At 41.6% G+C, this 16526-nt stretch overlaps 1 protein-coding gene across 3 annotated transcripts in view; it reads right to left on the bottom strand.

The window, feature by feature from the left end:
* Positions 1–2019: 2019 nt before the first annotated feature.
* Positions 2020–16526, bottom strand: part of GOLGA3 (golgin A3) — a 106565-nt gene continuing 92058 nt past the window's right edge. For all 3 annotated transcript variants that reach the window (XM_040347791.1, XM_040347799.1, XM_040347795.1), the window contains exons 23-24: positions 9018–9178; positions 2020–8497 (exon numbers count right to left, since the gene is read on the bottom strand). In XM_040347791.1, coding sequence (XP_040203725.1) covers positions 8302–8497; positions 9018–9178 — 357 coding nt within the window. In that variant the 3' untranslated portion in view covers positions 2020–8301. The remainder of the gene's footprint in view (positions 8498–9017; positions 9179–16526) is intronic.

Below are 16526 nucleotides of genomic sequence, written 5' to 3'. Positions count from 1 at the left end.
TGTGGGGAAATTCGTCATCAAACACCGAAAGTAATGACAGCGACAATTCTGCAACTGAGCAAATTTCAGTGTTTTTTTTAGATTTGATTACATTATTGAATCATTTTTATTATTATTATATTTGTTATAATTATTTATAGTTATTATATTATAATTAATGATTTTGTGTTTCAAACTTTATCATACCCGGGATGTCTACTAGACTCTTGTTTGGACAGATTTAGGTGAGTTATTCCTAAGAATTACAGGCCTACAATATAAAACGGCAAATTTCCATGCAAAACAATTGTACCGCTTTCAGCATCAAAAACCTGACATAATCATACCACCAGGGAGATTAAATAGTAAAAATCATATTTTCTGATTTTGCATAAGACAAGAAAACAACATATTAACAAAAATAGTTTATTTCACAAAAAAAGAAAGAAAGACTGCTTATGCATATATCGATCCACATGCTTTACACTGCATTATATGTACAGTTTTAACAGTTTAAAAGCTGTAACTTTATATTATATAGGAATATACCACATGTAATAATAATAAATGTCCTTAAAGGAGTTCTCTGACCTAAAACTTTTAACCCCCGCTGTGCCCGGGCTGTAAAAATATACAAAATAAACTTTCACTTACCTGCCTACGATCCCCCGTTGTTCCGATATCGCCGTCCCGTTCTCCGGTCCCGGTCTCTTCCGCTTCCTGTGTGTCGGTGACTCATAGTGCGCTCAGCCTATCAGCGGCCGCAACGGGACATTGCTGCGGGCGCTGATAGGCTGAGCGCACTATGAGTCACCGACACACAGGAAGCGGAAGGGGCCCGGGACCGGAGAACGGGACGGCGATATCGGAACAACGGGGGATCGTAGGCAGGTAAGTGAAAGTTTATTTTGTATATTTTTACAGCCCGGGCACAGCGGGGGTTAAAAGTTTTAGGTCAGAGAACTCCTTTAAGATACATTTTTCTTTCTATAAATAATAGCACAAACATTGTCAATGAAAACAATTCATTGATTATACAACAAATTTTCAAACTGTCCACCAGATTGTTTCACAACTTGCCACAGACTGACAGAACAGAAGCCATCAACCCAAAAAGATTCTGTTACAGTTTTACAATTGTTATAACTTAAAAAAAGAACAGTGCAACAATGTCTACTTTCAACAGTCTACTGCAAAAAAATAAAAATAAATGACGTTGACTATACACAGAACATTTTTCTAGCAAATTCAACCTCTTGATAGCAAGGGAAAAAAAACAAAAAAAAAAAACACCACCTCTGCACAGATCAGGTCAACCTGCCACCATATGTATGTTTATATAACAAAGATATTGATATGGAAGCCTGCCTTGAGTGGTTCCATTGTTTTTGAGATTAAAAGGCAGTTGAAAATGTCGAAAAAAAATGCCTGTAGTAATCGCCAGCTCAAAAGTTTACCCAAAACCTTTACTACTAATAAATGCTGGTGGGTATAAGGACCCATTTGATGCTTATATATCTCTCTCTCTCTCTCTCTCTTTAGTCCTGGCAGTGATCATTCTCTACTTGAATGTCTAGTTCCACCCCCTGGAACTTTCCCAACACAGCTTTAGACCATGCAAAGCAATCAAATTCTGCTGGTTGACATCTCCCATTTATTCAGGTGGAGCCCCAGAGATCTAAGCAAAAAAGATCCACCGACTGCTATCCAGTACATACAATCAGACTTTAATTATTGATATGCAGTATGTATTACTGTTTTTACAAAAGTGACAAATACAAAGCTGTGTTAATGCTGAAATCTGGGCTAGAAAATAATATACAAGAGCCATGTGTATTCTCATTTTTATCTTTGTGTACCTTCTGTGCATTAATCAAACATAAAACTCCTCCTACACTTTAAAATATAAAAAAAATACCTGCTCAACCGGGTAGCCATCCGAAGTAGGATAAAGCCATGCACTGGCTAACGTGACAAAGATAAAAAGCTGCATCCAAGTGCCTGTCCTGTTTTAAAAAAATCATTTTTCTACCGGTTTTATTTAGCATCTCCCAGCAATCACATGACGCCAGCCTCTCTGCTCTCCCCACCGGATAGCTCCAGAGGGCAGGGCTGAGGGCCGAGATTCCCTTGCCAACATCAGCCGGGGAGGCGAGCCTGGAGTCACGTGATCGCTGGGAGACGCTGGTAAAACAGATAGAAATCTGCTTTTTTTTTTTTGTATAAAGCACAGGTACTAAGATACATTTTTATCTGACAGAGGGGATGATATAAAAGGTCAGATAGTTTTGAAGCAGCAGGGAGAGGAGCAGAGCAGCACTAGTGAGAACTGACAGGCAGGGAGGAGAGGAGGACAGAGGTAGACACAAAAGAGCTGCAGATAGCAACGGATGATGGAGGCACATACGTTGACCACGGTTTTAGGGCTCAGTAGCCCCAATATATCGAGGTCAGCGTACAGAGGGGAAAGTAGAAACTGTCAGGGTCAGACGTTACGGGGGGCCAAATGACACAGCACAAGCAATGTGCCGTATAACATGCTTTAAAGGAACAGGGTCAATTTTTTGGGGGGTTAACAAACGCTTTAAGACTGTTGGGTGCCCTGGTTTGTATGGTGTAAATCCAACACATCTCTCTTTCGAAATAACTTTTCATGCATATCACCCATCAAAACACGTTCTACATCTTAAAAAGAAAAGACCATACATCCTTCATGGATATCTCTTGTAATCATAATAATCAGTGGCTGTTGAGAGCAATTTACAATCATTTATACTTGTTAATCTGATTGCCGGGGCTGTTTAGGATATACCTGGGAATATATCAATATAGCTTTACATTTTATAAATGTGATAATTGTGTGCTGTTGCTCACTTAATTGATTTCAATTATTATCTCCTGCTTCTTCCGCTTGGTTCAAGAGTAGGTATGTCTATTTGATTGTTTGTTCAGCATGTTTTTATATTTGCTATGAGTAAGGCCAAGTAGCCAAAATGTGTTAGCCCTCCGTCCTGTGTACCCACCATGTAGCCAATAAAGGACTCATATTTGTGGATGACACCGGGTTACCAGCTTAATTTTGCTGCATGGATCTTTGTCAGAGTGCGGAGACACTTTAGCCAGTGCATGGGTTTCTCTCGCCTCTTGAGCAGAGTCACTGGTAGTATTTTATAGTGAGGGGACCTAATCTGTCCCATTCACAAATATACTCTCTGAACATGTACAGCATAGAAATTATGTTCCCACTACTTTTAAAAGATATCTGGGTTTTGCAAATACATCAAGTACACACAATTTAGATTTTTATTAATTGAGCAATAGATTTAAATAAACATTATTTTTTGACAATAGTTCAGCTTTAACCATTTTTACTGATTAAAGGTTACCCTGCATTTTTTCCGGCTTATAATGAAACCGAATACTTAATTTTAAACTGAAGTCCAGTTTTCTGAGGATGAACCTTCATTTAAAATGTTGCAACATTTATAGGAAAAAGAAAATCTGCCGACTGATCTAACAAAAATTTGTATGACCTCCTGGGTTGAAAAAAAAAAATCACCCAAACATCATGAACATACATTTTACATTTTAGGGACTACTTGTATGCTTGCTATGAGGATATATGCAGCATAGGCAGTGTAGTGTGTCCATCAACTATAACTATTCAACACCTAACTGTACCATAGAACAAACATTATAATACCCTGAAATACGACATTTGAAGTACAGTAGACATAAATGGGCTGTTTAAAAATAAAATGTGTTGGCATGATTTGGATTTAAAAATCATCAGCCTTTTCCATAGTGACTGTTTGTTAAAGAGGAACTTTCAGAAAATTAAGTCATGATAGATTCACTTTATGATGGCCAACTTTGCTAATATAGCTTTATAAAACACTAATAATACGTGCCTATATTCTTTCTCATCTTGCTCTGCACAGCCTCAGTTGCTCTTATTTTCAACAAGATTTACTGCTGCTAAGGAGAGGGGAAAAAAACAGGAATAACACAGACTGTGCCAATGGATAACACATTAGGGAGGATTACAGGACAAACTCTGCAGCCAGGGAGACACAAAAGTGTTTACCTACAAGCATAGTGTCTTATCTCTTTGATATTCTCTCCTTTCTCCCTGCATGTCAGCATCAGCTGCTGTTAACCCACTGTCAGCTCCTGCAGCCTTCCTTCTTAGCTGAGCCAAGACATACAATCAAGACTGGAAATGCATACATTTTAATTGCATAACGTTTTTGAGACTAAGGAGAGGGGGACAGTTCTCAATAAGAAAGTCACTGGTCTGGGTGGCCTCCAGCAAGATACCGGAGCAGTGCTGGACGCATTTTACAGCACACACTAATTTTGGTAGCATATTTATTAATGTGGAATGTTTTACCTTGCTAAAAGGTACAGGTATTGTATATTACAATTTTTTTTTAATAAAATAACTTCACAAAAGAAAAAAAAAAAAAGAAATTATGCTACTGTGAATGGCAGTAGTCCATTCATAAACCATACAAAGTACATAAGCATGCAGCTTATCAACATATACAGAATCAGTAGCATCTAAGGGCATGAACAGGCATTTTACCATTTGTAAGTAGGTCACCTCCAACCTATTCCTACTTTCATGCCCGGAGAGTTGTCCAAGTGCCCACTATGATAAGTCAATAAAAAGTGGAAAGAGATGTAGGGTTATTGGCTTTTTGATACAGGTATGACATACCTCCTCATTCAGCTAATACAATCCCTAGTGTAATATTTTTGAGGGTACTAATTGGAACAGTCAGTGAAGGTATGTGGTATGTATGTGAATCTAGTCAGTAATGTGTCAGATGCATAATGTGTAGCGCGTAAACAAAAAGCAAAACTTTAGCATGTAAATAATTGCCAACACTAGACTTTTACAGCAGAATATATTTTATAGGTCTCTTCTGTAATAAACGTTTTTTAGATTCTAAAGATTGTACACTCTGCAGAAGAGAAGCTCAGTGTATACTCTCAACATGCCAGGTGCTTATGCGCAGGAGTAACCTCATCTGGCAAATCAAGGCAGCCGAAGGCTTCAAATTAAGTGGAAGAATGCAGACACTGGGTCACTGGAAAGATTGGTTTGAGAGGAAGGTTCAGCTTTAAGTGGCTGTTAATTTTTTTTTAACCTGGCTGTTGTGGAATAATACAGAAAGAAAAAAATGTAAAGTGTAAACTTATATTAATGAGAAAAAATGTAAGGTGGAAATTTATATTAATGAATTCCTGCATTATAGTGCCTAGAATCAGTATACAGTGAGATTATTAAAATCACCAACACCACCACATTTCATTCAGAAGCCAAACTGCAATGTCCCCCTTTTAAATTGCACCCAAATGTACATCCACACCTCAATGATGAGCGTTTTGTGCACTGCTTCTGAAAAGCAGGTGCAGATATGTTTTTTCTGTTTGCTATGGTGAATTGGCTGCTTTAAAAGGAGAAGTTCACCTTTTGTAACATGTTACAACCGTATTCAGTAATATACAACATATGCACAGGCCCCTGCTCCCCCCGATTCACCGTTGTGAAAGCTGGAGGGGTATTTCCACCCCCCACACCAGCTGTCACACACCCTGCAACAAATGTGGCCATCCACAGTGTTCTGTAAATAGGAACACTATAAGGTCTGACAGCCTTTGCGGCTGTCGGCTTGTAGTTCTCAATGAGCTACCATGGCGCTGTTGAGCACTGTGGTAGTTCATTTATGCTATTGGAGGTACAGTCAGACAAATACACAGACAGTCTGTAGGACCGTGGCATTACACTGGTGATCGTGGGTGCAATTCTTTACAGGTTCATTACAAAAAATACATATTTTTTTACATGCAAAAACAAAATGTGCATTTATTTTTAATTATTTTGTGAATTTTTTCCTTTAATGCACAGTACTGGAGCAGACAAATGAAGTAAGCTTAAAAGTCTCCTTTAAGGATAACAACAGGAAAAAAAAAAAAAAAAAAAGTGTTTAGGGAGTCACTGCACTCGTTTTGCCAACCAATATTTAAAAACGTTTTCCCCCTAAATATTTAGGACACTTTTAGTATCCGGTTTTGGGATTTCAGAGTTTTGGTGCACTAGCAGACAGCTAGTTTACTGGGTCACTTATATTCAAGATGACTTCATAGCTGTGACACATGTGTAAATGTAATAATAAATCGCATTAGTGAAAAAACACAGGCTGGAAGAAATTTGTAGGCTGGCCTCTGCTACTAAAAGTGCTAGTTTGCTTGGCTTTTAAGCTGATCCAATGGTTTCAATATTTTCTGATACAATGAGAGAACAGACATAAAGACAACAGATATGAGATTATACATGCTGCATACCTGTTCTGCTTTAGTAAATCAATGGACTGAAGCTTGTCAGATAACTAATCATTTTCAGAGGGGGTCAACAATGACAGCCAACATATTGCTCTCAGCACAGTTTTCCTTATAATGTTGTCTGAAGTTTTTTTTATGATTTTCACTTTGGATTGTAAGAGCAGCATTCAAGAACCAACATTGAACAGTACTGGCTACACCATGCCGAGATTCATTTTTGCATTGCTATTACAAAATGTAAATTTATTACACCTAGATAAATATCTAGCATATTAGCCGTGTGAATTTTTAGCTCAAACAAATATTTGATTCATAGGTAAAGATTCAGCATAGGGGAAAGTAACCTTATAAGTAAAGCAAATGAAACCACACTACATGCGTCGGCTATAAAACACCTTTCTTTCTGCAAACCGTAATCCAGGAAAAAACTAAATTCTGATAAACAAAATGCATACGACTGCAAATCTGTGTCAGAAAAAAACAAAACATTTTGTATGTTGTAGTAAAAGGAGGGCACTATGCTAACTATTTTAGCCGCAGATGCCATCCCAATGGGATCATGCAGGCAGCAAAACTATAAATGCCAAGATTCAGGTCTTAATGTTAGAATAAAAAATTACCCACATGGCATAAATTAAGGGGCAATCATTTGTAAGGTAAAAGGTGCCGTAGGAACAGAACATAAAATAAAAAAAATCTTGAAACAAATTATATTAAATATGAATGAAATAATTTTGTTCTAACTAACAAATTCAACGTAAACATATACAAGTTATTATCCATTTACAATCAAAAGTAGTATGAAACATCATGTAACTTAAAGTGTACATTAAAATCAGAATGATCAATGTCAGTTGTAAAAATCAACTATAGAGTGCAAGACAACACATATACACATAATGGTACATAGACAGAAAAAATTGGAAATTCAAAAAGGTAACAACAAAGGCCTGTAAATAAAGTATAGCATACCTAGCCATAGGTTGATCAATTTACAGTGGCTTTCCAGTTGTGATACACCCCACCTACTTCTGACCCATCTGCATCTGTCTTAAGCGGACATCCCCTACCCAGTTTTCCCTCATTATCAGGATTGGGGCTTTGGTTCTGCAGCCTTACAGAAACAATTCAGCTGTATGAATAACTAGGTTTCAGTCTGCCAAGCAATGTTCACAGTAGGATGATAGTCCTGCTTCTGCTTTCTAGGGAGGTTTTTCTATGGAATACCTATTGGTATTATTGCATAGAGGTATCAAACACAGATGGTTTATTTTCTTATTAACCAGGAAACCCTGCCACTGGCACACTAATGGAGTGTTTTCTAACTTTTTATGAATGCAGAAAACACCTTTAAACAATAATTACATATTATTATAAAAGTATTCCATTATGGTGTGCTCATCACAAAAAGGACTACAAGTTGTATTTAAAATTGATTTGCAAGCTATATTTTTAGGTTTATTCACACAGCATTTAATGAAACATTTAATGATGATCATTTAAGTTGAATAGACTGCCGACATGAGTAGACAAGTATGTAAAACATCCTTGTTCATCTGATAAAAACCTCCTCCACTTTGTCTAATTTGTTGTGAGGAGAGTTCCTGAGATGACCCACAGATGAACTTATTTCTTAAGAACAGGCCTTTGACGATAATGCAAGATGCTAACTGTACTCTTCCTTATGTACCGTTATAGGAAGGACCCCTGCATTAAAGCAGGATTGTTTTAGGCACATATATGTGTGTGATTTCCAACAGGCATCCTCCATGTTCTCCTCTACAGTTCCAAGCGTCTTGGCTTTCTACCGAATATATATATATTATTTACAATAAATAATTGGTGTGTTAAGAGAGACCCTCTTACACTGTGCTTTTTGGTGTGCATACGTTTCTGGTATAGGCAGGCACACACAGAGTTCCTACCATCCAGTATTAGAAAGCAGCTGTAAAATAACCGAAGAGTGCAGAATCATTGGTCAGTTCTTTTTGGCTCACTGTTATTGAAGTTCTGATCATTCTTGGGGAGACTAGAACTAGTGAGGGGCAACTGGACAGGTTCGGCCAAGTCCTGTAGCTGTCCTTCAATGTGGTTCCAAGAGGTCATTGATTCATGTACAGTAAAAGTGTGTTCTTCCATTTGACGCTGAAGACTGTCCATTTCCTGCCTGAAAATACAAGTGTATGTTAGCGGAGTGCACAATATAATATATATAATTGTACAGTGTCTAATTTTTTTTCAGTCTACCCCAAAGTAATATTTTAGTTATAAGTGGAGTACGGTGCAGTGACTCATCTGGCTTCTTGTAGCCTCTTGGGAACTCCAGTAGCAACTCTTGAGAGGCACAACTCCTGGCTGTGTTCCCACCCATTTTAAGATATTTGCATTGTTCTGTTCACCTCTGGATGTTCCCAGTCTTCCTGCAGACTTCTTTATTATTAAAACAAAAATCAAGGATGACGATATCTGTTCATAAAAGCCAGAACATCTAGAAACTTAAATGGACAAACTACACCAACAGTTGGATATCTGAACTAATCAAATTAGTTTTGAACCAATACCTTGGATATCGGAACTAATCAAACATCCTTAGAATTAAATGCCTGACCGTAGAGAGTTTTTTTTTATTCTATATCTTATTTAAACAAATTAAAAGTAAAAAATATATGTAGTTGTAAATATATTACTTTAATTGTTGAAGACAGCTGTTTAGATTATTCAATGGTTCTTTGCTTATAGCAGTAGGTTTCAGGAGCTCCTCTAGTAGTGAAGCTGGTACTGGACAGTCTGGTATCTTAACTGGAGTTACTGGATTAGATGAGGTTATATCTCCTTTCAATTCTTTCCGCTGGATAAAAGAAAGAATTAAAAACATATTAGAAACATTCGTTTCAAATAGATATCAAATCATATTTAGTATGAGATACATAAAAACAAAAAATAATCAAAATGATTATGCAAATCACAATGAGGATGTAAGCACTAACAAATAGAGTCGTTTGCTTTACAATGTGCTGTCCAGTTGTGAGCACTTAAACAGCACATACTATTATTTTGATAGTATGCACACTGACTTTATACATAACCATAGTAAAATAGAATGATGACTGCAAGAAAATTAAGTGGTTATTCAGACTAGAGAATTGATGCGTACTGCCTACAACTACACTTGTGACTATGTGATAAGGTTTAAATATTAACCACTTGAGACCCGCACTGTAGACGAAAGACATCCACAGCGCGGCTCTCAACTGCGCAGCGGGGAAAAACTGTGCCCGGCGCATCGCTGAGATGCCGATGCGCGTGCCTGGAGGCCGCGATGTCCGCCAGGTACCCGCGATCGGCAGTGACAGCAAGGACGTGGAGCTGTGTGTGTAAACACAGAGCTCCACGTCCTGTCAGGGAGAGAGACCGATGCCGTGTCCCTTGTACATAGGGACACAGCATCGGTCACCTGCCCGAGTCAGTCCCCTCCACACACAGTAAGAATAACACCCAGGGAATACATTTAATCCCTTCCTCACCCCCAAGTGTTAACCCCTTCCCTGCCAGTCACATTTACACAGTAATCAGTACATTTTTATAGCACTGATCGCTGTATAAATGTGAATGGTCCCAAAATAGTGTCAAAAGTGTCCGCCGCAATATCGCAGGCCTGACAAAAAAAAAAAAAAAAAAAACGCAGATCGCCGCCATTACTAGTAAAAAATAAATCATAAATCTATCCCCTATTTTGTAGGCTTTTTCATTTTTGCTCAAACCAATCAATATATGCTTATTGCGTTTTTTTTTAACAAAAATAAGTAAAAGAATACATATCGGCCTAAACTGAGGAAGAAAATATATATATTTTTTTAAATTGGGATATTATTATAACAAAAAGTAAAAAATAGTGTTTTTTTTTTCAAAATGTTTGGTCTTTTTTTGTTTATAGCGCAAAATGGATGGCTGAAGACATGCACTGCTGAGCTCCATGTTCTCCCGACGCTGACAGGCAATTTTACAGACGTCACACATCTGCGATCGTCATGTCGGCACACAGCTCTGACCCTCCTGAGTCTGTTAAACTGCAACAGGGCATGATACAGCATCACTTGCTACGTGCATCTCAGTCAGAACCCTGCACTTCCAAAAAACAAGATGGTGCCCGCCCAGACCACAGGGAAAACCAAGCCTCCTCCCCCTGTTCAGGCAGTGGTAGAAGTCTGTGAGGACTCCGCAGAGTACTCTGCTCCACAGACAGATCTTCTGGCTCCTACATCCAGGTTAGTAAGCCCTGATGCATTATGAATTGAAGCAGACCAGGCTGCACCAACTCCTCTGGCCCCAGGGGATTCATCTAGATTTGAAGCTACGGCCCTTCTGTCGGCATTCCGCAGAGTTTGAGTCCTGGGCTATCAAAATGGAAACCTTGCTCCATAGAAACTTAAATGCCTTTAAACAGCAGGTTTCCACGTCAGAAACTGCATTATCAGCCCTGATTGTCACCCAGAAAGACCATGCGGTCAGTATAACAGCACTCAAGTTTGCATCCAGCGAGCATTTGCACTGTATAAGGCAGCACCAGCAACGCATAGAAGACAGTGAGAATAGGAGCCTCAGGAATAATGTCAGTTTGCAGAGCATACCAGAAGCAACATCTGGCACAGACTTAAAGCCCACAGTCATCACTATCCTCAACCAAGTTCTGGGCAAGGAGGCCTCGTCCCCTATCGAACTAGATCACAAGGAAACGCTCAATACTTGTGCGAGAAAATAAAGCACTACACCCCCAATCGCATTCTCTGATCAACCAACCAAAACCTCCTCCTCATCCCCAAGTCCCGCTACAAATCAAAGGGAGAACGAAGATTTGCAGTCCAAGGACCACGGCTATGGAACGCTCTGCCCACAAACATCCACATGGAAGAAAACCATCGGGCCTTCCGGAAAAAACGTAAGACTCATCTCTTCTGAAGGATAAGGACGTCACTGGATGGAAATAAGCGCCTTGAGGCGATTCAGTTCGCATTTGTAGCGCTATACAAGTTATTCACTCACTCTAGATCGAGTGCATAGAGTGGAAGGGCAGAGGAGGGATCGCAGTGGTCGCCCTTTAGATGTTCTCTGTTGGGTGTACTACTATACCCTAAAAGAAGATCTAATGCGCAAGGCATGGCGCTCGGGTCCAGTGGAAATCGATGGTGCCTCAATTCAGCTCTACCCAGACCTTTCTTGTAACACTCTACATATGGGTTGAGTGGTCCGTCCCCTGCTGGACCTGATCTATCAAGCCGGAGCAACCTACACCTGGGGTCCATCCTTTCAGCATTAAGGTGACCAGTGGTGAGAGTAAATTTGTCCTATCAGATGCGGACCAACTCCCTGACTTCTTTCTCTTCTTTCTCTTTCTGGACCCAGAAGACGTTCCGAAATGGCTAGACCCACCAGACAACCGTTCAAGACTGCCAGGCTGTGAACCTCTCCCACAACATCGTAGGCGTCCTGCTTCATAAGAAGATTGATCTGGGTTTTGGGTTATTGATCACCGATATGATCCTGATGCGCCTACATTCAGCACTTCTCAGGGTTTCTACCAGGTTTGCACTGAGAACGTTTTTTTTTTTAACTGAGATGTCCCCTTATAGATACAAATCCGTCAACGTACTGGATATGACACCTCATGGTCGTGCGGTTAATAGAACTTTGGGCCTTTTCCCTGCTCTTTGCTGGTGTGCTGGGGTTTGGGGGGGGGGGGGGACGATTGAATCTTGTTATCTCTGCTAAATGTATTCGCTTTATATGGTATAGGATTAGACTAACCCTCCTTAGATTTGTCATTTCCACCTGCCATATTGCTAATGATTTCATTGATGAGTACAAGAGACCACCCCCCCTTTAGTTGAATGACTAGAATTTTTGTCTCGTCTTAGTGTAGGGGGGGCAAGATATAGCTATAGGTGGGAACATATATATTATATGCAGCCTCCCTGTCTGGAAAGGTGCTCCCCTTAACTACGGTAGATAGACCTGCAAAAACCGGAGTTAGACTTACCGGTAACTCTTTTTCTAAGGACAGCCTTGAGATATATGGCTCCTCCCTCCGGGACAGGAAACACATGTGCCCAAATCATAAAAAGCGGTCCTCCAGGCCTCCTCCTCAGTTTACTCAAGAATTCCTGAAGGCTCTGAAAGACATAACATACTAACACAATGTCAGTACACACACCCAATTCCAGTTAATAAAATAAACACTGGGTGGGAAACCAGGCTGTCCTGGAAGACTCTTAGAAAAAGAGTTACTGGTAAGTCTAACTCCGGTTTTCCCCTTTCGTCTTCCAGGACAGCCTTGAGATGATGAGCAAGAAACTTACTTGTCAGGGTGGGATCACTACCTGGAGGACCTTTCGGCCAAATGTCTGATCCCTCTCAGACATCAGATCCAGGCGATAATGCTTGGCGAAAGTCGTATGACTGGACCACGTTGCCGCCTTGCAGATCTCCTCCGGTGAGGCGCCAGCCCTCTCTGCCCATGAACTCTAGACTGCCCTAGTTGAGTGTACCTTAACTAACGGGGCCTGAACACCTTCTAACTCATAAGCTTTCACAATTGCCATTCTGATCCATCTGGCAATGGAAGATTTAGAAGCTTTCTGTCCCTTCCTAACCCCCGCAAAATTAACGAAAAGAGAGTCAGATTTTCTGAATCCACTGGTTACATCTAAGTAAACTAAAAGGCATCTTCTGACATCTAGCAAGTTCAGCGATGCTTCCTCTACATCTGTGTCCTTATGAAAAGAGGACGCAACTTTGGGTAGAAAACTGGGGTCTGTTTTCAAAATAACCCTATCTTCAAAAATCAACAAAAATGGCTCCCTTATTGAGAGAGCCTGCAGATCAATCACCCATCTGGCTGAAGTGACCGCTACCAAAAGTACTGTTTTGAGAATTACCCACTTCAAGAGGGATTCCTCCAAAGGTTCAAATGGACTGTTTGTCAGAGCTTTGAGCACCAGGGAGAGATCCAAGGAAGGACAGGTTGAAACTCTCACCGGCCTAGACCTTGACAGGGCCTTGAAAAAATTATTAATGAGCCGATTCTGCTGTAGGGAACATTGAAGGAAGACACTAAGTGCCGCCACCTGTACCTTTAAGGTACTAGGGGAAAGTCCGAAATCCACACCTGTTTGTAAAAAATCTAGAATAGCTGGGATCCCTGGCTGATTAAGTCCTTGCTCCCCCAACCAAGAATTGAACCTTTTCCAAACCTTGGCATAGATCGCTCTGGTCACTGGCTTCTGACACTCTAGAAGAGTTTTTATTACCCTCTCTGAGAAACCCTGAGATCTCAGCAGCTGTTCCTCAGATACCACGCAGTCAACCCCAACCTCTCCACCTGAGAAGGAAGGATGGGGCCCTGAGAGATCAGATCTTTCCTGATGGGCAGATGAAATTGCAGGAGAATGGCCAACCTCTTTAAACTGGCGTACCAGGGTCTCTTTGGCCAAAAAGGTGTGATCAAAATCAAATCCGTCTCCTCTGACCGAAATTTTTGAAGGACTGCCGCAATCAACCTTACTGGAGGGAACGCGTAGCAGAGGTTGAACTGCCAAGGGTTGGCGAATGCATCTATTCCCCTGGCCCGATCCCCTGGATGGACCAAAAAGAACTGAGCTACCTTCCTGTTCTTCTCGGAGGCAAAAAGATCCACCTCCGGCTGTCCCCATTCCTGCACAATCTTTGTGAACACTTCTCCATTGAGAGCCCACTCGTCCTGTCTCACCTGTTGACGACTCAGGAAATCTGCCAGCGAGTTTTGGGTGCCCTTCAAATGAACGGCTGGTCAGCGAGGACAAGTTCGCTTCTGCCCAGGATAGAATTTTGTTGGCTATGTCCTGTAGCACAGGGCTTCTGGTTCCTCCCTGCTTGTTCAGATATGCAACTGCTGCCGCGTTGTCTGTGCGAACCTGCAGATGCTGTCCTTCTATTCTTGCATGGAATACTTCTATTGTCCTCAGGATTGCCAACAGCTCTCTTTGGTTTGAGGACCGACTTGCCTCTACTGGTGACCATGCCCCCTGGGCCACGGCTTCTCCCAGATGGGCTCCCCACCCCCAGGCACTGTCGTCAGTAGTCACCACTGTGGCCATAGGTTGGGTCCAGGCTAAACCCTTCTCCAAGTTGTGATGTGTCTGCCACCACCACAGAGTCCTCTTGACCCTGGATGAAATGGGCATCCGGATGTCTAGATCCTGCCTTCGGCCGATCCAATAACAGAGCATAAGACCCTGTAAGGGACGCTGATGGAACCTTGCCCAGGGTACAGCTGGGAAACATGCTGTCATCAGACCCAGTACCCTCATTACCTCTCTGACCGTGGCTACCTGGTTGGACTGCAACTGCCTGATCCACTTTTGCAATCTTTTCTTTGGGTAGAAAGATTTTCCTCTCCACTGAAGAAACCCCTTTATCCTAGGTACAGGACTTCCTGAGATGGGATCAGTTGAGATTTGTCCCTGTTGATTAGCCACCCGAGAGAAGAGAGAACACTTTGTGCCTCCCGAAAGTCCCTCTCCAGTTGCTGAACTGACGTGGCTATAAACAAGAGGTCGTCCAGGTAAGGAATCACTGCAATAGCCTTGACTCTTAACGGAGCTAGAGCTTCTGCCAGAACCTTTGGGAAGATTCTCGGCGATGAGGACAGACCAAAGGGAAGAGCTCGGAACTGGAAGTACCGTATCTCCGAATTTATTCTCACTGCTACCCTGAGGTACTTCTGAAATTCTGGATGAATTGGGATGTGTAAATAAGCATCCCTGAGATCTAAGGTAGCCATGTGACACCCTGGGAACAGAAACCTTGCAACTGTAAAAATGGACTCTATCCTGAATTGTTTGTACTTCACAAACTTGTTTAAGGGCCGAAGGTTCAGGATCAACCTGAACTTCCCTGAAGGCTTCTTTACCACAAAGACATGGGAGTACATTCCCTGTCCCTTCTGGGGTACCTGAACCAAAACTCTCTGATCCACCAATTCCCCCAGAGACAGACTTAGGGCCTCTGCTTTCTCTCTGTCCCTGGGAAGTTGCGTAACCAGAAAATTTAACGGGGGGCGTTGACTCGAACTCCAATTTGTACCCGTTCTTTATTATGTCCAATATGAACGGGCTTGAAGTCGACGTGGTCCATTGTGGGAGGAACTGCCCTAGTCTTCCTCCCACTGGGACACAGGAGTCACTGAGCTTTTGGGGTGGTTTGAGGAGGATTGAATAAGATTCCTTCCCTCACATGCCCTTTGTGACCTGCCCAATGCTTCTTGGGCTGGCCGTCTTTCTGCTGGTTCTGTTGTTTGAACCCTCGAAAAAAGCGTCTTCAATCTGTTTTTTTCTTTTTCTCGGGAAATGCCTTTTTCCTGTCCCGAGTCCGCGCTAGCGCCTCCTGGAGACCGGGACCAAACAGGTGGTCCGCCAAAAAAGGTAGCCCACACAGTTTTAGCTAAGAGGCGGCATCTCCTGTGCACGTCTTTAGCCACACTGCTCTTCTAGCATTTAAAAGAGCTGCTGACCTGGCCGCTAATTTTACGGATTCTTCTGAGGCATCTGCCAAAAATCCTACTGCCTTGAATAAAAGCGGGAAGGATTTTAAAAGATCCTGTCTGGAAGTGCGCCTGTAGCTGAGTGAGCCAACACTCTAAATTTCTGGCCACACAAGTAGCTGCGAGAGCTGGCTTCAGCCCTATGAAAGAGGCATCCCAGGCTCTTTTTAACAGAAAATCCCCTCTCTTATCCATCAGATCCTTGAGGGACCCAAGATCATCCAAAGCCAAGTCAGTCTTTTTTGACACTTTAGCTAAAGGTGCATCTATTTTGGGATTTTTATTCCAAGCATAAGACACATCCGTTTCAAACGGAAATCTGCGCTTGAGGCTACCCGAGAAGAAAGGTCTCCTTTCAGGCTGTCCCCATTCCCGCAGAATTGTATGAATCAAGGATTTATGAACGGGAAAAACCCTGGTTTTACTTGCACTAGACCCCTGGTACATTAGGTCGTGCTTCGAGAGTTGAACCTGTTCTTCACGGATCTCTAACGTGTCATAAATAGCCTTTAGTAATTCCCAACATCATCCAAAGACAATTTATATATTGATGTCCTGGAGGAATCCCCCTCTCCCTCTGAATCGGATGCTGATCCTGCCTGAGAGGATGCAACTGACCTGG

This window comes from Rana temporaria, chromosome 1 (genome assembly GCF_905171775.1).
Source record: "Rana temporaria chromosome 1, aRanTem1.1, whole genome shotgun sequence".
NCBI lineage: Eukaryota > Metazoa > Chordata > Amphibia > Anura > Ranidae > Rana > Rana temporaria.
This window is presented reverse-complemented; position numbering and strand designations above follow the sequence as displayed.